Here is a 22,798-nt window from a genome sequence, read left to right on the forward strand (position 1 = left end):
CATCTCCCAGCCATCCTTCTCACTCCAGCATGTTATTTTTTTACTATTTTTTCCCAGCCTGCTGAAATGTGAGCACAGTCTGGGACGCGGTTTTGACCTGGACCAGCTCATGCTCATCCCAGTGATGCTGGGGCACAGTTCTGGGGCAGGATCCTGCCCAACCTTGCCCAGTCCCACAGCAAACCCTTCCCACCGGCTGCATCCGTGCCAGTGAAGGCTGCATCTTACTGGGACAGAGATGGTGTTTCTAGCCCTAAGTAAATCTGCAACACGGCCCCAGATTTAGCCCGAAATGTCTGAGCGCCCGAAAACCCGTTCTACCTCCATTAAATTGGTGATATTATATTGCTGCTATGTTAGGCTCCTCATTTTAAATTAACTTCTAACCTAAACTTCACCTGGCACCTTCGGCAGTCAGGATTTATGAAATGAAAGTTAAAATAACAGTTGAAATAAGGCATTCATACACAGTCTTACACACACATATGAATACACACAGATAGGGATAGAAAATAGGTGGCTGTTCACACCTACATGTTTCTAATAATATTTATATATTATATATTATTATATTATATATTTATTATTATGTATTATATAACTATATAAATATAGTATAAATATTTTTATACATATAACATTCATTGGAAACAGGAAACCAAATTAGTTTACCTTACTAAAATGGCATGAAATTATGAGTAGCGTACATTGTTGAAAAGGGATCGGATGTGGGTTTTGGAGGATTTTTCTTCCCCTGAGGGTTCATTCTACCTTGTTTATGCCTAAAACCCGCTAATTTTAAAGCCAAGCTCCCAGAAGCCTAATGGGAGGATTTATTTATTTCATTTCACTTTCATTTTGCAAAGCTCAGCCTTTGCTTAATGTGGTAGCATGTAAGCAGCTCACGTAAACAAACCAGCTGATGCTGCTGCAGAAAGCAAACGGCTCGGGGTATCTGTGCGCGCATGCTGACCCCCACGGTGTTTATCTAGAGGCAGAGATTAAACGGGAACCACTCAAGCGTGCTTAGTCTGATTTTAAAAGATCTTTTGAGTGTTAAACATGTAATGAGATGCTTAGTGCTATTTTCGAACCAAGACATGTTCCTGGCTGATTTACAAAAGGCCACGCTCTCCAGCTTTACGTGGGTAAATGCTTTTAGAAGTTGGCTCCTGGGACTTCAGGGCTCATCGATTCAATAGGACTTTATGATCAGGCTGCCCGAGCCGCTTCCGAAAGCAGGAGTTGAGCTCCTCTCACACACCAGTTCTTTAGATTAGTTCACCTCACGCTTCTTTATCTCATTTCTATTTAAAGCCGAGTATGGGGGCTCTCGAAAGAAGACACAAAACATCCTTTAATTAGGGGCCACTAATACTAATTGTGTCCAGGTGTAATTTTTAGTACCTCTCTGCTGTCCCACACTAGTTCGGTGGACAATGTGTGATGGTGGTGCAGCCCCCCCCCCCATTGCTGCCCGACACCGGGCAGGTGGCTCCAAGAGCCAGTCCCCAGCACAGGGGGACACCACGGGCCATAACCTGGATAACGGGGCACCATCACTTCTCTGGTAAATGCGCAGCTCATGGCATGTGACTACAGCAAGCCCAGGGGTGGCTGCGGAGGCTGCAGCTCAAAGGTGCCCGTGGGGAGAAGGGAAAAATACTATACGCATAGGTATTTTTATATATAAACTATATGTGTGTTTAAACATAGCTGTATATAATTATATATTCAAATTCTATATAAATTTAAATATATGTATATACAAATAAATAGACTCATGCACATATATTTAGGGCTCTTTAGAGAAAGGCGTGTAAGTGCTGTGCTCATGGGCAGCACTGCCCTGAGTCCCTCTGCACCCCTGCCACGGTGGCACTGCCCGTGTGCCATCCCAGCCTCAGGTTCGGCAGCCGAGGCTGGGCACAGCCTGTACCCACCACAGCCTGGTTCACCGGGGCTGTGCTGTGCCTGTAGTGCCCAGTTTCACCCTAAAACATTGTTGTTTCAGAACATTGGTCTCTGACTTTTTCATCTCTGATGTCTCCATCTTTGACCTCTCCATCGCCACCATCAGCCTCCCGAGCAGGGGCACACAGCTAATAAATCTGAGCCTTTAATTGCCCTCCCACACAGCGTGGCCTTATCTGAGACATCATCCCTCTCGCTGGGCCTTGTCACATCTCTGTGTTTCCAGGTTTGTGCTGCTGGTGTCAGCAAAAGGATAAAACTGACACATTTTTTTTCTTTGGTTTTTAGGTACAAATCCCCCCAGTGACACATTCCTGGTCGCACGGTCCCCAGGCTGTGGCTGACATGGTGAGGCGGCTCCGTCTGGGGAGGGCATTTACAAGCCCTCTGCTTTTACCTCATGCAAGGTCCCACTTTTTTGATTATTTATGTAGCTAAAACTATGCAAAAATTAGTTGGCGGGGGAGGGGGAAAAAAATCCATATAGCCCATTGCTAAAGACTTTTATAAGGGTGGAGGGGGCTGCTGGCCTGGGTGCCAGTGCTGGGACCTACTGGGGCTGGAGAAGCCCCGATCACCATCTACAGCTCGTTGTTGTTGAGGTCCCAAGAAGACCCGATGTCCCTAGCACCCAAAGGAGATTTATTGATTTCCTTCCCCCCGCTTCTATAAGTTTGGGAAGTTCTCCACAGCCCTCCGGGAGAGGGGGCCGGCGCGGGCGCAGTGGTATCAGCAGCCGCAGGTCTATCGGGCTGAGCAGAAGCTTTTCCAGGAACTATCTAGTGAAACACATGACCGTGCCCCCGGCCGAAGGGCGATACGTGACAGGCATTCACTGGGCTCCCAGCGAGTCAGTTGACTTTGTTATTCAAACTATTTTAGTGATGGTTTTTAATCCTAGGCTTAAGTTTTTCTTTTTTTTCTTCCCCCCCCTTTTCTTTCTTTCTCTCTGAACAAGGGAATCTCTACGCTGGCAGGATTCAGAGAGGCACAAAGGAGGGAAAAACAAGTTTCAGCCAGAAGAGAAAAGAAAAAAAAAAAAAAAAAAAAAGGGAAAAAGGGATGCTGTTAGCATTCCCTGTATGCGAGGGGGTAAAAACATTTTGCTGTGAACTTTATTTTAAAGGGTAAGTGCCAACAGCAGCCCAGTCACTATGCAAATAAATCCTGCGCTCGGCCTTTCCCTCTCAGCCGTAAAGTTTTGGCGCTGGGGCTCGTTAGCCGTGGGAGCTGGGCTGCGGGGGCTGGCAGTGTCCCCAGTACCCCCAGCCTTCCATCCCGGGGACGGCCACCGGCTGGGGGTGCCTCTGTAGGGCCCTGGACACCAATGGGAGCTTGTGGGGCTCCCCAAGTGTCTCGGCCAGATAAGACAGGGCGAGCACTGCGGAGATGTGGGCTCAGTGCCCCCCTGCCCCTTATCACAAGCAGATTTGGGCGGCCGCTGGCAGCACAGCCTTTGGCTGTGCTGCCTTGAGAGGGGACACCCCGGGGCAAGGCAGTGGCTGGAAAGGGCAGAAATCTCACCCGAGCCATCCCCTTCCCACGGTGGGCAGGTGGGGAGGGTCCGGCACCAGCCATGAAGCTCCGCAGGCAGCCTGGGCACAGGGCTGGCTCTGGACTGGCTGCTGTGGGCTGGGAAGGGAGGTGATGACAGGCTGCCCCCGGGCTCATCCAGGCCATGGCCAGGACCCCAGCACTGGTATTTATGGTGATGGTCCCCCACGAGAGCAGAGGGGGCTGCACGTGCTCCAGCCCACACAAGCCAAAGCTCACCCTGACAGCCCCGGTGTGATGGTTTCCTACAAAAAAAAAATGATTTGAATCTGTGATGCAAATGACTGGGCATGTGGGCACAGCTGCTGGGAGGTGGCCTGGACCAGGTGATGTGCCCAGGGCAAGGTCCGGACCCCATGGCTGCTCCCACCCCTGGAAGCTGTGCCATGCAGGGGGCTGCCCTGCCAAAACCATCCAGCCCTCGCCACTCCTCCCTGTGTCCCTGGATTTGCACGGTGCCACACCAGAGCTCTTACAATGGCACCGTGACTCCCCAACCTGTGCCCACCCCCGGCTCCCGTCTGCCCCAAGCAGAGCCGAGCTGCTCAGCGAGCTCACTTTGTCCCAGGACAGCTTCAGGCACACGGTGCAGGTGAAAGAGGATGCTCCATCACGCAATGTGTGCAAAAAAAAAATATATATAATAATTATGCTTTTAAGCAATTGCAAGGTGATTTAAGCACTTGTCCTGTGCTACCCTGACCAGTCAGGAGCCACGCAGCCCCTGCCTCCCATCTGCACCCCCCTGCTCACATACTGACCTCAACTCTTGTCCCTCTAACAGATTGACCCATCGGGCTCATCCCACTTTCCCAGCCTAGTCCCGGGCCAAGGAACCGCTTGGGCTCCTTGTCAGGGGGCCACAGGCTTCCCTCACCACCTGCCATTGCAAACCCCACTTCCACCAGAGAGGCTGGACAGCTTATATTTATTGTTAATCATTATTATCCTGCCCGGCCACAATTTCACAGTTGTGTTTTCGCAACCAGGAAGGCGGCAGGTCGGGCTGTTGTTTTGATGTGGTTGTTTCTCAAAAATGAGCCCGGAGCAAAACCGAGCGGGATGCAGGAATGGCGTTCGGCAGCGGCGGGCTGGGTGCCGGGCAAAGGAGGCTGTTCAGCGCTGCCTGCACCCTCGCTTCCCGGCAGCTTTGGCCACCTTTCAGGACATTAGAGTCAGCTAAATGGAAAATCATCAGTCTTTTCGCTTTAAAATGCACCAGACGTTTGGGGTTGTTTTTTTTTTTTTTCAGTAACAAATTAATCTTTGGAGGCCTCGGTCTTCCTGTTGACCTGGGGAGACACAGGTCCTGGGTGAAGGCAAAAGCTGATGTTCAGCAGTGCGGGAGTCAGGCAGGAGCACTGCCTGGGGACGGGCACCACAACATTCCCGGAACCCTCACCCACCTCCGAAATCCTCCCCTCCCTCCTCCTCCTCGGAAAGACTCTTGACAGGGAGAAAGAAGAATTGCTGAATAATCTCCAGCCCCGATAGTACTTCAAAGGCAGGTTCCTCGGGCCAGGCTGCGCTCCAGGGCTGTGCTGGATGTGGCGCTCAGCTCTTACTCCTTTGGCAGCCCCACAGCCATATCCAGAAACTAATTACTTAAAAAGGAAATAAATGTCACCCGCACAGTTGTAAGCAAAACCCTGGGCAGGACAAAGAGCCCCACCAGGACTTGCATTCTCACGCAATATAAGCAAGGAAGGAATGAGCTGTTTCCATTCATTGAGATGGGCTGTTTACTCTGAGGCCTACTGACGACGTTAGACGTGCCCACTGTGCGCCTTTCAGTTCAGCAGTTCCATCAGACACAGCGCTGAACGCCTCTGCTTCCATCCTACTGCCCCCAGGATGGCTTTAGGCATCATCATCACCTTCTGAACAGCACTGTACACCGGTGCCAAAGATGCAGGGACTTCCTGGCTGTAACCTTCACAGAGATGAACTAGATAACTAGCACATTCAAACAGGATATTTTTATTTACTTTTAAAAGCTGATATTCACAGTTTGTAATGGTCAAAATCTGAGAACCAAATTTCTAAAGCAAGTTGGTGAGGGAAAGTCCAATGTGGCCCAGGAACGCAAAGGAGGCTCAGGGGTGCCAGCACCCTGCCGGAGCCTCACCCCTGCCTGCTGGATCCAAGATCCCTTAACTGAAACAGGACTTTGGCAGACCACTCGCTTTCGGATGGATTCAATTTAGGAAAACACACTTATTCTAAGCAAATGGCAGAAGGACAGAGATATCCTGAGGATTTTTGGGGTAAGATCTGATCTCAGCTGACCTGGTTCCCACTGGAGCTGCACCAGGATGGCAGCACTTTACAGCCCCTGCTCCGCACAGACTGGGTGTGAACAAGTGCCCGGTGCTGGGCACACACACTGGGGACCACACAGCTCTGGTGTGACGCTCCAGGAGCATAAAAACCATGAGGTACCAAGAGCTATGGATGACTCGGGACATGCAGAACAAATTAACAGTGCCTGGGACACGCTGGAAGGGACGGCTGTGCCCACACAACGCCCGTGCGAGGCAGTGCTGGGTGAGGATGGCAGCAGGGGCTCCTGCCGCTGCACCCCAGGACACGCGTTTCCACTGCTCCCACCCCCCAGCACGCTCACGGGGGGAAGCCCCAGCGCAGCCACATCCGGCCAGTTTGAAAGTACTCCCTAGTGGACGCCATCCGAGCAAACATGGTACCATACAGTATCAAATAATTTTAAAAGTTAAAATAGTTTATTGCTGTTCTTTGTAGAAATGCACTTAACTTACATCATCTGTTCTCGTCCTTTATTTGGCTGTTGGATTATAGGCATTAAAAGGTTACGTTTACCCATTTGTTCAGTGACATAACACCTTTGTCTCTTTTGCTCCACTCACGATATTCTCCTAAGCTTCGCTGGCCAACAGCCCCAAATCTCTTTTACATAAATACTGTAAATGTCTCCATAGGTTGCAGCATCGTAACAAAAGATCTACCAAAGTAGACAAAATGTTCAGTATTCTTGGTTGGTTTTTTGCATTTAAAAATATACCTAAATTTGAGATAATCTTAACAGAGTAACAATTACAATAAGAAAATAGTACAGTGCGTTGACTAAAGGAATATTCTGCTCTCCTTCAAGCCAATATTCCCTTTTGCATGTTGAAGTGATTCAGCAATTACTTAAGAACTTTTACCTACATACAATAATTTAGTAAAATGAGAATTAAACAAGGCAGATACTTACTACTATTCTTCTGTCTGCAATTCACAGCTCATGCGAATAAAATCGCAATAAATATTAAAAAATAGTTTTTCTTTTTCTTTTTTTTTTTTTTTTTCTGTAAGGCATCTCTGAGTATTACAAAGTTTTTGTACAACCAAAAAATAAGATTGCTTTTTTCCATGTTCTCCGAGTACCTCTGTACCTCAACAGTAATTAAGAGGAGTGCAGGTTTGATGAGGAGGGGAGGGCTGACGGGGGAGGGCTGGAAAGACGACTGACGGGTGATGGAAGCAGACCGCGATGTGTGCAAGAATCTGGAGTTTTCCCGTGAAACATTTCAGTCACTTCTAGAACATCTTCAAGACAAAATCTGTCCAGATTGAGAAAAAAAAACAACCAACTTACCAGAAGTCCATTTTCATGAGCACAGTCAGACTGCAAGGGTTTGGGTTTGCCCTTAACACTATAAATAGCTTAGGTATTGATATGCACCTACGTAAAGGGGATAAAAGGGTGGGGTGATTATTTTTTTTTCCTTTTTTTGGGGTTTGGTTTTTTTTTTTTGTTTCTTTTATTGGGTTTTTTTTTTTGTTGCTTTTGCTGTCCTAGTCATATCCTTCCACTGTAAAAGATTGTCCTAGGTGGGTGGCGAAGGCGCGGGCAGAGCCCTCACTGCATGCGGTCGGGCTGCAGCTGCTGGGGCTGGTACTGCACGAAGGCGGTGGCGGGAGCTGCGGGGTTGCTGGCGGTGATGGGAGGCTGGACTGCCCCCGTGTAGCCGTATCCCACGAATCCGGCAGCGGGAGAGGCAGCGTAGGGGTACTGGTCATAGGCAGCTGTGGTGTACTGGGAATAGGCTTGGCTGGCGGCGGTGTAGTCAATGTAGGGAGAGGTGATGGACTGCACAGGGGTAGGGATGACCACGCTGGGCTGGATGATGGCTTGGGGGTAAACATAGTGAGGCGTGAGTCTGTGGAGGCAAAGGGAGAGAGTCAGCGAGGGGCTGCGCTCCCTCCATCCTGCACGTCCCCGACTTGTCCCCCCCCAAATTCATGTGCGTCAGCCACGGAAATGGTGCTGCATCGCAGTGCTGCCCTCCAGGCAGGGCGCTGCTCGGGGTGGAGGGAACGAAAAGCAAACCACTCCTAGACCCCAAGGGTGGAAGCAGCGCATGGTGAAGCATGGACCGCAAGAACAGACACACACTCTGGTCTCCACGTCCTGTATCTCCCACTATCCAGGCTGCTGGTCCCCAAAATAACCTCCTTGAACAGCAGTGACACAGCCCCTGCCCAACTGGCTCACCATATCTCCCTGGCCCCCACGTGTCCCTGGCAGCCTCGCTGTGTCCTGTATCTTCCAGGTCCACGATCCCCCACCACCCAAATCCTGGTAGAGGCTCCTGAGGACCCACGGTCCCCGTGAGGCACCTCCTGGCACCAGGGACACTGGGTCGCTCCTCCGCTCGTCCCATCAGGGCAGTGGGCAGTGTCCCACCAACACCAGGGATGACCACTGTCCCCCACAAGGCCCTTCCAGCTTGCGAGCTGTTACCAGGTACTACACATTTGAACCGGTGTTTCCATAACACTGGATGTTTAGGGCAACGCTACAGGGTGTTTGGTGTAAAACACAAGATATTAATCCTGGTTTTCTTCCTCCAAGTAACACTCCTCAGCAGTGACTGTGCCAGCAGCCCCTGGCCCGGCAGTGAGGCTCGTGTGACCACAAGCTCTGTGGCCAGCCGGCCCCAGCATCGCCTCTGCCCTTGTGATGCAGGTCCTAAAGCATTGCTTTTCACCAGCCCCTGCCCCGAGGTAGCCGTGATGCTGAGAGGAATTTAACACCACCACAGTCAATTAAAGTTCACAGACTGAAAGATCCTGGAGATGATTAATGCAGGATTGCCCACTCATTTGCTAAGAACTGCTAATGAGGAAGAAAGAAAAACAACCCCAAAAAAGCAGCAAAATGAAAGGGTTGTATTTTCCAAAGGGCCCGCAACCAGTCAGGCCTCAAACAAGAGCAAAAACTGTGCAAACCTGAAGGTTTAGGTCCACCCAAACTGCCACGGGCCAGACAAAAACGGGCACTTGCACGTGCAACCAGAGAGCACAACCAGCACCTGCAGCCCAGCCCTCGGCAGCAGAGCTCCATCGTGCAAAGGCTTGACAGATTTGGGGCTTGTTTGTGAAATTGGGGTGTGCAGACTGGCACCAGCCAAGGTCACATGGCCGCTGGAAGATCAGAGCCACGTGCACCAAGAAGCGGGCACCACCAGAAAGGTCCCCTTTGGCCGGCTGCTGGTTGAAGACGACGAACCAAAAGCCACCCTCCAGAGAGCTGGTTCCACCCTGCCCCCAAACCCAACGCGTTCAGCAAAAAAAAAAAAAAAACAACAACAACAACAAAAAAAACCCAAACCAAAAGGTAAAACTCTGCAAAGAGCTTATGCAGATTCAAATATTTTGGGGATTTTTGTGTGGATGTGTGTGACAGCACATTTTCAAACACAACCACTTTTAAAAGCCTCCCACAGGCTTTTCACAAGCCACAGGATTGTACGTGCCTGAACTGCTCTGTAACGCCGAGCTCAGCTGCTCGGGAAGAGGATATCTTGCCCGCTCATCCATCTGATCTCCAGGTCGGAAACGCCAGCAGCAGGACCCGGTGCTCTGGTGCTTCACAGGGACCCGCGACTGGAAACTTCTGCTGGATGGGTGACTGGCTGCCCACATTCCACCTGAGCGTCCATCCTAGGTCTCAGCCGCCACCTACACCGTACTGAGGTCCACCTGGGCCTAGTTCCCTGTATCCAGCAGTTATGGGGCTGTTCCCATTTGCTTCACAACCAGCACTGGATGGTTTAACCTGCTCTTCGGGCAGGAGAATGCCTTCTCTCAATCGAGTGCTCATCTGAACCAAGTTTTCTCTCGTTTTCTCACTCACATATGCACTTTGGTTTTTCTTAAGGCAATTTGCATGATGAGAGAATGATTGTTCTCCTCCCCCAGCAAAGCGACACTGCCTCCGAAACCATGGTCCTCAGACAGAACAAGGCCGCCCACAGAGGAGTGGCACCGGGGAGGAGGATGGATGGTTGAGAGCAGCACCTCAACCTTTGCCTGGTTCAGTGCAAGACCATCTCCATAGGCCAGACCCACCCCCGGCACAATGCAGAGAGAGGGACCTCACAGCCCTTCAGTCCATAAAGGCACCATACCCGATATCCCCCCCTGTGACCAACAAGAAATGAGATGAGGTGGCAGAAATTCACTGAATCCCTTTTGGTTTAGCTCTGACCTAAACTGAGGCCTCATGGCTGAATCGGAGCTAGAGCTTATGGACCAAGAGCTCGGTCCAAGAGCTCCTAATGTCGCACACTCCTATCTTCCAAGGAGCCGGGCCTAGCCCCAGCCCAGAGGTTCCTCACGCTTGGTCATGGGGGGGTTGTTTTGTTTTGTTTTAAATCCTGCAGAGGTGTGATACCGCTCTCTTGGCCTGCCAGGGTCTGGGGAAAGGCTGCGCAGAGGCTCCCCCAGGCACTGGCCCAGGCAACCCTTGGTTGAGCAGAGCCCCCCGACACCTCTTGCTCTGCCCCCTCCAACATCAGCAGCTCGGACAACAGCCTGCATCCCAGACTGGTGAGGGATGCTCTGGCTGCCCATCGCTTCTCCCCGTATGTGTCCCACTACTGGACCTCCTGCTACTCCAGGGCTTGATAAACTTAAAAGCACTCCACAAACACAATAAAAAAATAAATGCACAATCCTCACACTCAGGACTCACTACAAATAAAACACCCAGCAGCAGGAGCAGAGGATAAACCTGCACTATTCCTGCACACAGGCATCCAGCCCGAGCCTGCAGAATGACCAGGAGTACAGTCCCAGAGTCTCCAAGCAATCCAGCCTGAGGGTCACCCTGTCCTAGTAGCTCCGCAGGTCACCCTCCGATGTCCCTTGCCACCACCCAACTGCTCTTCAGACCTGGCAGACCCCGTGGGGAGGACATGGCCACGTGTGGGGTCGTTGGGGCAAGCACATGCTCCCAACTCGTCCCCAAGAACCTCCGCACGTTGGCTTTGCTTTCATGTACACAGCTCCTCCATCGCAGCTCCCATGGCGTGCTCCGGAGACAGCAAATCCGCAACATCCTGCACTACTGTTTTGCTCAGCAAGGAAAAATTCCAGCTCTTCAAGCTGCTTTGAATAAAAAGCACCATTAGCTAAGACGACAATAAGTATTTCTGTACTCCATTTCCAGAAATACATCCCACCAGCCCAATGCATACACAAGTGCATATCACACGCCATAGCTTACTGCACTAGAAAAATCACACTCAGCAACTCCAGAATCTGCTTCTCTGTAAAAGGGAAGGTTCTTTTGGCCTGCAGGCTTTTAATAATTTAGCTAGAAATTTCAATCAAGACATTATGCAGTTTGGACTCCTGAATTAGGCAGAGAGATGGCAACACATTGATTGAAACAAAACACACAACCCAAGGTAAGGTCACCGTGATGTCTTGCAGCTACAAAAAACCCCACACCACCAGTGCAGTATGATGAAGTTCTCTGTTGGCTACATTTAGCATTCACAGAAGGTCTCAAAATATTCCTCCCCCCCTCCATATTTTTTTCCCCAGGAAAAAAAAAAAGCTCTTCTGGAGTTCTTTTTCTAGGAATCGATGAACTCTAATGTGAATTTCTACAGAATGAGTCACATCTGTGTTTTAATACGCCTTTCCCTTCCTCCCTGCAGTTTTCCTCCATCCCCCAGGATAGGCCCTGCCAGCCAGAAGAGAACTTCATCTACAGTCCACACAATGTGATTATAAGACATCAACCAAGTGATCAGCCATCGTCACCACACACCAAAGTCATCCCGTGAACAGCAGACGTATGAGATGCTTACGGTGTTACGATTAATCACGGGCAAAGGCCACAAAAACGCAACAAGCATGGTCAAACCTAAGTCTAGAGCTGGTGGTGGCCGCAGGAGGGACTCGGGAAGACCATCGCGGTGCAGGACTGCCACACTAGCCCACGTTCCTAACTACGTGGCACGACGCCACGCTGCCCCGGGAGCCAAAATTGCAAGACACAGAACAAAAGAGATGGTTACGGAGCCATTGGCGGAGGAGACGCCGACTCGGCTTCTGCTTTTGCTGTGCAAAATGCGAAGGACAGAACAAAAGCAGCCTGGTTTTGGTGCAGTCCTGGGTAGAGACGTTCCAATGCATCGGGTGAGGCTTGAGGCTGCCAGTGTTCTTGGCTCCTGGGAGGTGCTGCCTGCTGAAAGAGTGGACCTTGTAAAACCTGCCATTACCCAGTTGTCCCCACCACAGCAGCAGGGATGCCGGGGGCGAGCTGCACGGTGGGCAGCAGCAACCCCAAGGGCATCCAGGAGGAAAGGACAAGTCAGAAGGCCATATGTCCCACACCTCTTCCCAAACGGCAAGGAAGAGGAATGAGCTAATGAAGCCCTCTCCTTCATCAGCAGCTCCGCCTGGCAGAGTTCATCTCAGAGACACTTTAGATATTTGATTATTTTAGGTCAAGTTTACACCTAACCTTCTCAGCTCTCCCCTATCCCGCAGAACTTCCTACGCACGATCCATGAGCAGCACCTGCAAGCTTCACAGGTCTGGGAGAGCAGCATGGCAGGAGCTCCCGACCTCCTCAAGCTCTGCCAGCCACATCGGGAGCTGCTTTTGCTGCTTCTGGAGAGGTGGGAGACAACTGCAACCCTCTGCCAAGAGGGACACAGCATCACACAAACACTTGGGAAACAAGGAGGGGCACAGGGCTCTTGGCAGCCTCACAGAGATCAGCACACAAATGCCACCGCCACGACCAGCCTTTTATTCCTTCAAGAATAAAAGAAACAGAGCCCTTTGTGTCTGCCAGTGAAGGCACAAATTCTGGCATTTGACCCCAGGAATTTGGCCTCCATTTCCACTAGAGTTGACCCGTTAGCTGCTACAGGGACACCCACATTGCCACAACACGTGACGGCAGGGGGTGAAGGCTTCAGTTAGTAGGTGGTACTGCAGAATGAGCTGAGCATTGCCACAGCGGACCGTGACAGCAATGTGACAACTACCTCTGGTGAAGTAACACCTCCAACCACAGCCTGGGTGACAGATTTGAAAATGTATTTTGAAACGGGTTCAAGAGTGGGCAGGAGCTGCTCTGGGAAGCACATCCCAGCAACCCTGAGGACAGCAGCAGCACTCCAGGAGCTCCACGCTTGCATTAGCAGTGCCATGCCACCACCTTGGTGTTGGCGATGCACAGACACATCCTGATGTAAATCATGCCCCAAGAACATCATTACTGAAGGACACCCCCAAGCCAGCAAGCACTCACCTGGTGGAGCCACTTTAAGTAAACCTGTGTGGAGCAGTGGCAAGCTTGGCAACACGTATCATACAGGCCCCAGCCACAATGACAGGCTGCAGAAACGTGAGAAGTTCAGCCCCTGTTCTCAAATCCAGCCATGAGGAGGAGGGGGCTACAGGCTGGAGCACGGCCAGGTCAGTCCCGGCCTCCCAACAAGGACTCTTGCTCCTGGAGATCTCATGGAGTTTACCCACCAACACTTTGGTCCAGATCAGGACATTCATTGTGCCCCAACCACTCCACCACCCATCAGCTTTCACTGACATGGGCTGGGCTTCAAACCACTGACATGACAAACCTCTGAATCCTGAAATGTCCCTGTTAAAGCTGATTTAAACATGCATTGAAAGGTCAATCAATGGCTTCTGCCTCATCAGCCAGCTTGAAGTAAAACAAGGATGAACTCTGCAGCTCTACGGTACAGTATTTATCCTTCCCTACTACGATATGACTCAAACAAAAACCAACCAACCCCATTTCTGCTCATCTTGTAAGTAATTTGCCTGTTCATCTTCTACTCATCCTCCTCTGGGAAGACTTACATAGCACAGGCTGCTGCCTGTGCTAATAGGTACACGACTGGGTACTTCCTTCTTGGGACCAGACGTCACCACACTGGTGGCAATCACCAAGGAACAACCTGCCACAACAGACCGTCCCAGGCTGGAATCAGTACAAGAGCAAATGTGATTGTATTACAGGATTCGGTAATAACCTCTGCTGGTTGCGGAGCCTACCAAAACCATTGCTCGAGAAATACAAACGCTAACTTAGAGTGCAAGAGCAACCCATGATTTCAATTTGTTTTCATTTTGGCAGAAGACAGAAAATTTAAGGAACCGGACACACTGCAAGAAGCTGAGAACCTATCATAGACCAGCAATGTCCTCATCTCACAGTGTTAGCACATCTTGACCTCGTGATGCAACAGACTAATGGCCCATAGCAGAGGAAGGTGAGTTCCACAGAAACAAGTAAAAAGAAACGCCATCTACAACTTCCCCCGTTGCTGGTGCAGAGGTGCAGGGAGAAAGATCCAAAGAAATAGAAGAAAAAAAAAAAAAAAAAAAAGAGGTTGCAGACCAAAGATGAGAGTACATCTTCCCACAAAGACCTAATCCTTTTTCTCAGCTTAACCAAGACCCTGAGATCAACATGCTGAGCTCCACCACGAGTTCGCCGGGCTCAACAAACCACAGCTTTATCCTCTGCATCTTGCTTCCCCCACACCCTAAGGAAAAAGAAAAAAAAAAAAAAAAATCCCAAACAAAGGCATGTTGGGCCAGACCAAAAATAGTTTTGGAGAAGCAGGCTGAAAAACACTCAGGTAGCAGGAGATAACATCTGCCTGAAACAAGAGCCATCTGGCACCAAGGAAAAAGCCACATGGAAGTTTATCCGCAACTAGTCAGCTACCCAGAGAAGGAAAAACCCCTCCCCTTTCCAGTTATCAGCACAGCCAAACCAGAAACAAACGGACAGAAGAAACAGAAAATGCTTCACACCAGCACACTACAGGAGCCCGAGTCCTACAGCCTTGGTGTGAGAAGCCCAAGAGGATGCTGGAGTCATCCCATCCACACAGCTAAAAAACAGAGGCTCTGAAAGATTAACCCATGTGTAAAGAAAGGAATTCTGCCTTTAACTAAGCTTTCCAATTTTCTTCTGCAATTTAGAGAAAACCAAAGGCTGCAGAAACATAGCTAAAGTCTTCTCAAGTAACTGACAAGTTTTGGCATAATATATATTAAACTGACTACTTTCAACTGGTTCCATTTTTTAACAGACTTCCTTTCTTTACACATGATCCCTTCCACTGACTTTTAATTAAAAGCATCTGCACATTTCATTTATCAAAAACTCTTTCTTGGATAGATGAAGTATTTTGAAGTAGAACGCTTTAGCTATGGAAGAAGCAATGAAATATCTTTTTGAGAAAAGAAAACCTACACTGATAAAACAAATAATTTCTAAGCCAAGAAAGAAATTCCATTTTCAGAGTTTCAGCAATCTCTGCTGCCAGTTGTGCTGCCGTTGATCTATAGCATCTAAGACACCTCTCTCCATGCTTTCCCGCAAGGTGGGACCCCGGGGAGCAGCGAGCCTGTCCCTCCTGCATGGCTTTCCCTGGAGCAGAGCTGGCAGCAGCTCAGCCACGGCACAGGAGAGCTGAAGCTCTCGAAGCTGGTGACAGGGAAATGGCAGGGGACAGCACGATCCTGTTTACAGGATTTAGAGACCGAGAAATAGGAGACTCGGTTTAACTCTGAGGTCCACGACTTTTCATCTTTTGTGATCATAGAGTATATTTAGCTTTGGTATGTAGTTTGCTCCCATCTGTGGGGAACAAGCTCTTCATGTAAGTCATATTTAGAAGTGACCCGGTGTCCTTGCTACCAAATTATCAGCACAACAACTGTCTAGTTCCCTCGCTGGTGTCCTCAGCTCAGAGGCAGGCCAGCCAGAGCTGCATTTATCATTCGAATTACTGGGCACGTGTTTAACGCTACAGAGTTAGGGACCAGTATGCCAGCAGCTGCGCAAAGGAAAGATGAGATCAAGAACAAGCTGGACTGCTCTGCAAATCCCGGTGCGTGCACGAATCCACCCCATTGGGACTACATGGCACCAGCCGGAACAGAACAGGAGAATTCTGCATCTGCCGCTCCCCAGCTCCTGCAACAAGGGAAAAGCACCGAGGTCTCTGCTGCCAAGGCAGCTGCTCTCACGGTGGTAAGGATGAGGAGCAAATCCACCAAGGGCAATGGAATCACGCAGAGAAGATGGCACAACTCGAGTTGTGTGCTGCAAAGACAAAGCTAGAGCCAGCTCAGCCTGGCTCTCATCACACACAGGTCCTGCACTGGAATGGCACACGGCATCCTTCACCCACACTCTGTCCCCTGCAAAAGGTCTACCACTGCCTTGAGCTTGGCACAACGACGATGTAGCCAAGTGTAAGGTCAGTATATCAGACCGTGCTCTCCTTTTGTATCGTTCTACAGGCCTATCCTAGATGCAGGATATGAGCAAATCATGCCCAAAAGCAAAATGAATCATATACCAAGCCCTTAGGGACTGACACCAGCACTTGCCACCTTGAAGTAGATGCTCAGGAAAATTCGCAAAGCCACCCAATCTTATGAATACATGCCTACTCTTAAAAAAAAAAAAAGAAAAAAATTTTAAAAGGAGCTCTTTCTGACTGGCAAACATTTGGTCTCAATAGCAGTAACCGTGCCCAAGAACCAGCAGCTGAAGCTGTTTGGAAAATGGATTTGAATGTTTCTTAGGAAATCCCCCCAAAAAGCTTTCATGTTGTTGGCACAGGATAGCCAACAGGTGCCGGGTGCGCCGTCCCCCCACGGGAGCTGCCTGTGCGCGGCTGAGCGGGCTGGGGTCCGGCTGCCGGCCGGCTTTGGGTAAGTGATGCCACAGGAAGCCAGGCACGGGGGATGCTGGCTGACAGAGGCTGAGCAGGGCAAGGCCAGCGTGCGCCGCTTTATAAGCATAACCACAGAAACGATGAAAGTGTGTTTCCTTTTATTTTTAACCCAATAGCGAAGTTTTAAGGATAAACAGCTGCGAGAGAGGGTGGGCTGACACAAAGAGGGACTTTCTTCACTTCCTAACTGCAGCAGCATCAATGCGTGAAATTTCAAACTCGAAGAGATTTAACTCTTTCCAATGCTGCCCGAGACCAAGCGTGGGCCAGAGTCAAGGGGCCACCAAAATAAGCAACTACTGATGCAGGGGCAGCGGGGTCCCATGTGCAGATAGAGAAAGAGCTGGATCCTGCTGCAAGAGACAGCGAGATGTTTCCAACAGCTCAGTCACTGGTAGATCTCCCACACAGATAGCTCCTTCGCTGAGGCACCGCCACAGGAATGCATCTGCCATACGCTGCTCCGTCCAGAGCAGCAAGCACGGCTGGGAAGAGGAGAACCAGGGAATCCCCGTTCCCTGCACAGCCTCAAGCCTGTCTCGAGCACTGGCATCCCAGAGGAGAGGACCAAGACGGGGGCAACAAGCAGCTGTGCCACATCGCCACGTACTCCTGGTCAAGTGGTCTACACAGTTGCTCCTAGCAGCTTCCAAGAAGTCTCACGTGTTTCTCAAAATTTCTTAAAAAGGGACACTGCTGCAGTCGGAGAGAGCTCCAGTGGGGGGGAGAGGGTCTCCCCACTCTCTGGTCACGTACACGCAGCTCGGTGCTGGCCGGTAGCTGCAGGGACAGGCTGTGGCATTGCCAGCTGCCTCCAAGCAAAGTGTCTGTAAGCTCCGGGCTGAGACCCCCAGCCTAACGCTGCTTCCCCAAACTCAGAAGCCAGGTCTCCGAGTCACCCTGACACGGGCGCATCCTTTGCCTCGCATTACTGTGAAGATCTCCGGTTACTAAAATCTAGAGACTGTTCTTCAAAACAGGATTTACTACCGACTCCACGCTGTCTGCCCGGCGAGTGCCTGCCCTGCCAGGACAGCAGAAGGAAAGAGAGAGGCTCCTCATGGTTTCTCTTTCTGTTCCGCATACCCCTGGCAATATTTACAGCTGCATTTTGGGTGGCTGGGGGGGGGAAGCCTTCAGTTTATAAATAATCCTCGCTGATGTTTGGGTAATTTTCATAGTTTCCATTCAATTCAGGTTTCACCAAAACCTGCGTTTCGTGGCTTGATAGCTGGAACATGACTGATTGGCTTGCTCTTATTTCACTGCCTAGCAGTTAACGGGTTCTTCATCCATTTCTTCCTTGTCGAGTCCAGCTTGCGCACCTCATACCCCACATCCCGTAACAATCATCTTTTGGAAAGCGCAGGCCAGCCCCTGGGCACAAACACTTTGCAGGGGCAGGAACTGCAGGAGGGAGAACCTGCAACGTCCTGCTCCACAGGCAAAGCAGGAGAGCCACTGAGCTCCACTTGGGGCAGGGCAGGATCCGCTCCACACCGTGCAGAGCAAATGGACAACAGCAACTCGATGAAACTTCCAGAGACAGACAGACCCTGAAGAACTCCTTCTCTATCCTCAAATCCCATAGAAGGCCAAGGAAATTGTGGGTTCAAGGGAATGCAAGAGTGGAGCCTGGCGGGCTCTTAATTTTGTTGGTCTACTGACGAGACAAAGAGGGAGCCGGCAGCCAAGCTCGGTTGCTTGACTGAGCACCTGATGCTCTGCTCAGAAGCCACAGAGCAGCCCCAGTCGTGGTGCTCAGGTGAAGGGCTCCACATTTTGCCAACCTCCCATTTTCAGTGATTCTGCTCCAGCAATGACTGCATGCAATGAAATTCTTGTTTACTGATGCTTGCAAATAATGATATATAATCCCCTTCCTCCAACCCTCCAGTCTCCTGGTTCTTGTCTCTTGGCGACTGATAAATAATTTATGGTGCTCTCTGTATGTGCTAACTGCAGTTCTGCTGGTTTAATGATGAAACCAATGCCTAAGAACTGGAACAGTAACTGTTCCAAGGAACATGTAGTCAGTCGATCCCGCACTCCTCTCTATGCAAAACTAAAAGCAAACTGTTCAAAAAGAAAAAAAACCTACATTTTCCAGAGCTGCAGGGCTGTGGCTGCTGGGTAGGAACGGCACCCACAGGAACAGCAGATTATCTGCAGGAGGAGCAGGCATGCGCCGGCAACTCCTGCCAACACGAGGAGTTTAACGTGCTTCACCCTTTTGTTCTTCTCTGTTAGTGTGTGTGGAAAAAAACTCCTAACACAGGCCGGTTTTATCGTCCACTTCTCTGGTGCACTCCTGTGCAATTTGGAAAGCCTCTGGGGTTCACGTCTCAAATGCACCGCTGCTTTGGGGGCAAAGAAAGCTATTGTAGCTCCCACCCAAGGAGAGCTTCTTGTCTATGTAGACGACTGTGGCTCTTGCACCAAAAAAAAAAAGAAAAAAAAAAAAAAAAAGGGGACTCTTCATTTCATGACAGATGTTCTTCGAGTCTTTCCAACAGAGCCGTAACCGCTTATGAAAACCGGCGTGTTTGAACCGTACACAACACACGTACACTGGGTGTGCACTATTGTGGCAACACAGTCTCTTACATCCATAAACTCACTGGAATGAGATTACCCAGGCAGTTGGCAACTGCCTCCATGAGGGCAGAGGAGTGAAAGTTTTGTTTTGTTGTTAACAGATATTTTTTTTTTCTTTAAAAAAAACACCAAAAAAACCCACCCAAAGAGAGAGCAGGAAAGGGGTGAAGTATTTCTGTTGACAAAGGCCAAAATCCCATCTATTTATATTAGAGTCACACAAAAACCACAACAGAGCAGTGCTCAAAAGCTTTAAAAAATGCACCTACTTTCTTAATGCTTTTAGAAAATAATAATAAAAAGCCCTATCAATATTCACTTTTTGAAACGGTGTAAAAAAAAGAACTGCATCAATCATTAAACAGTTAAATGAAGGCAGTATGACAGTCACTATTGTTCTCATGAAGCACACTTGTCTTTTGCCGAGCAGCTGCCAGATCCTATTAGATGTATAAAAAGAGGACTTTTCTAACCGAGCAGGGATGGTATAAGCTATTGAAAACAGCAGACAAAAGCCCACTTTTGCAGACTATTCAAGCCTTGTATAACATCTGTCCAAAATCAATTTTTGACCTAATGTTACTTTCATTAAGTAACAGACTTTGTTTCCAATGCAATTTGTTTTCTAGAATAAAACTGTATCCTACGCATGATTATGTGGGAAACGGCACAGAGGAAGCAGAAGATCTTATTTGAGAAACACAAGAACAGAATTTGCTTAATTGTTTTGACACCTTAAGTACTATAATAGAGAAACTATTTTCCATTTATTTGAATTCTTGTGAATTCTTGAAGTTGGCAAAGCAGCAAGCAATGCACTGGGTTTATTATGACTAAGATTTACTGAGGATAAAGGAGGATCTTTGGGAATTACATTAAAGCTGACAAATGCACAAAACTTCTGAAACCTTCACCAGAAATAAAGTATTCTAAACACTAACAACAGCTGTTGAAACTGTCCACTCTTGACCGCTGAGGCTTTTTTCATGCATTTTAAATAATGAGGAAGTTGATTCATGAATTTGATTTCAAAGAGACTGTTAAGAAACATTTCCACTTACCCAAAGGGTCTCTGAATGAAGGCTGGGTGTAGCTGCTGCACACCTATGGTAAAACCTAAAAAGGCGTTCAGAAAAAAAGAAATATTAATGAACGTCAGCCATTGTAGTATCCATCTTGTAATATACATGGATAATTACACCTCAGACCACATGTACATGCATTTCATCTGCTGTGCATGTGAGTAAATTCAGAGCCCCATTTAGAAGCAAGTTAATTACAATATGCGTATGTGATATTCACGAGGAGCAGATGGGAATTCAGATTAAAGAACAGTGTGAAAGTGCTGTTATTGAACAGGCAATAGGGTATAATGCCTTATTTTACACACTGGGCACTGTGGTCATTAAGCCACGGGGCAGAATGATGAAATGGACCTTACTGTGAACACCGATGTAACAAAAAGCGTAACAGGAAGAAAGATTAAGCACGGAAGAAAATGGCTTTAACTCAGTTATACAAACTTAGGCGCGTAACGCTGGTGTAACAGGTAGGAGTAAGAAGATCGGGAAGAGAGGTAACTGGGCAACAGTGTCCTCGGCCAACAATGAGAACTATGAGGGATAAGCATGCATCATCAGATCAGGTGAATCCAGCCCGAGTAACTTGCTTCCTTGTCTTACAAGTTATTCTAATAGAGACAGACGGGATCTCCTGGATGCCTCACCAGTTTGAATACTCCTTGGTTTTGCTCCCAAATACGCCAGGTTCACGTTTGCTTTCCTGCCATCAATGATGGGGTTTGGGTCTTTGCACGCCCTTTCAGCCGCAGCTCTGTCTGCCATGGTCACCTGGAATGGAGCACAGCCTTGTTTGTAGCAACGGCCCTTCGTAAACACTCCCGCGACAGGCACTAAGTGGAGTTTATTTATCATTCTATTTTGAATCCGGAGCTAAACTCCGCTTCATGCCCAGCGGGACGGGAAGGGCTCCTGAGGAACGGTAGAAAAGAGGGCTCCCCCCTCGCCAAGGGACTCCGCTGGGCTAACGCCAGCCGTTTTCCCTCGCCTTCCCACCCTCCTCCCCCGGGCTTTTTTAAGGGGCTGGTGGAGCTGGTCCCCAAACTCCCCGCAGCGGCGGCGGCTCAGGGGATGCGGAGCCCGAGGGCAGCGCGGAAACCCGCAAACAAACCAGGCGGCGGGACCGGGGGAAGGAGATGCTGAAACGGAGGGCACGACCTCGGCCGGCACCGGGGAGGGGGGGTGGGGGGTGTCTTTCCTGCCGAGACCCCCGCCGCCAGCCCCCTTCCCCGGGGCGGGTCGAGGCGGGGGGAACAGCCCCGCCGCCCATCACCGCGTCGGCGGGGAAGCGGGGCTGGGGGGGCACGGACACACACAGAACGGCACTTACAAAGCCGTATCCCCGGGATTTGCCGGTCTGCCGGTCGGTGATCACCACCGCCTCCTCGATGTCCCCGAAGACCTCGAAGTACTTCCTGAGGGAGGAGTCGGTGGTGTGGTAGGGCAGCCCCCCGACGAAGATCTTGGTGAAGGTGGTGTCCTTCTGCACGGTGTGCATGGTGCCGGGCGCGGCCGGACCCCGCCGGCATCCACCCCGCGACGAGAAGAAACACACGCACCACCACCCCACCCCCCCCCACAACACCCCCACCCCCGCTCCGAGCCCCGGCCGAAGGGAGCGGAGCAGGCGGCTGAGCTCCCGGGGGCCCTACAGCCGGCTCATGGCCGCGCTTTGTGCCGGGAGCGCGGGCGGCGCCGCGCCCTGCCGCCGGTGCCGGTGAGTAGCGGCCGCCCGCCGCCGCCGCCGCCTTTGTAGGGCCGCGCCCGCCCCGCCCCACCCCGCCCCGCCCCGCCGCCGCGCAGGGGCCATCGGGGCGCGTAGTCCGGCACCGCGCCCGCCCGCGCACCCGCCGCGGCCCGGCCCCGGTGCGGGGCTGGGGGGGAAGGGGGAGGTGTCGGTCGGTCCCCGGTCCCCCTGAGGCGACGGGCCCCGGGCGCTGCCCCCGGACCAGCGGCGGAGCTGCCTCGGACCGCGGCCGCCTTATCCCTGCGGGCATCGACACCCCCTCCCCCCCGCTGCGCCCCGCAGCCCCTCGCCGGGGAGACGGGGACCCCCTTGGCCAGCCCCCCCCCCAAATCCCAGCCGGACCCAGGCTGCAAGTCCAGGGGAGCACGGGAGGAAGGGGACTGTGCCTGCAGGAGCCCGCCAAAGAAAACCGCCTCAAAAGAGGGGGTTTTCACACCCACACCCCCCTCCCTTCCCCTCTTTTCAGTTGCACAATAATCTCAACTGCAAGCGTTCAGTCGCTGGCAGGTTCGGACGCAGGGACAAAGCCCCCAAGCAGTTTGCCAGCCTTTTGTGGGACGCCGGGTGGCGAAGGTGCCAAGGCAGGAGGAAGGGATGGTCTTCAACCAAGTCAAGGAGGAAGAAGAGCCAGGGGTTTAAGCACGGAACAGAGGTCCAGAGGTGTCTTTCTTAAGCAGGTTCCTAAGCTTCCTGCTTCGCCAGAGGACACATGGACAACATCCTCTGGGGGACAGGGATGCATCATTCCCATTTCTACCGGTAGGCAGCAACGGGGTTCCTCT

At 50.7% G+C, this 22,798-nt stretch overlaps 1 protein-coding gene across 1 annotated transcript; it reads right to left on the reverse strand.

Moving 5' to 3' along the window:
* Positions 1-6,254: 6,254 nt before the first annotated feature.
* RBM38 (RNA binding motif protein 38) lies at positions 6,255-21,992 on the reverse strand. Its single transcript, XM_074156916.1, has 4 exons — positions 21,600-21,992; positions 20,917-21,040; positions 20,252-20,306; positions 6,255-7,712 (listed from the first exon to the last, which is right to left on the reverse strand). The coding sequence occupies exons 1-4, from the start codon at positions 21,765-21,767 to the stop codon at positions 7,412-7,414; spliced, it is 648 nt and encodes a 215-aa protein (XP_074013017.1). The 5' UTR covers positions 21,768-21,992; the 3' UTR covers positions 6,255-7,411.
* Positions 21,993-22,798: the final 806 nt, after the last annotated feature.

Source organism: Numenius arquata, chromosome 12 (assembly GCF_964106895.1).
Source record: "Numenius arquata chromosome 12, bNumArq3.hap1.1, whole genome shotgun sequence".
Taxonomy (NCBI): Eukaryota; Metazoa; Chordata; class Aves; order Charadriiformes; family Scolopacidae; genus Numenius; species Numenius arquata.

What these genes read in the sequence shown, in the direction of transcription:
- RBM38 (XM_074156916.1), bottom strand. Translation starts at nt 21,767, where the DNA reads ATGCACACCGTGCAGAAGGACACCACCTTCACCAAGATCTTCGTCGGG. An exon ending in AATCCCGGGGATACGGCTTT is followed by an intron (nt 21,041 to 21,599) that starts GTAAGTGCCGTT and finishes GCTCCATTCCAG; the next exon opens with GTGACCATGGCAGACAGAGC. An exon ending in TTCATTCAGAGACCCTTTGG is followed by an intron (nt 7,713 to 20,251) that starts GTAAGTGGAAAT and finishes TTGCCTCCACAG; the next exon opens with ACTCACGCCTCACTATGTTT.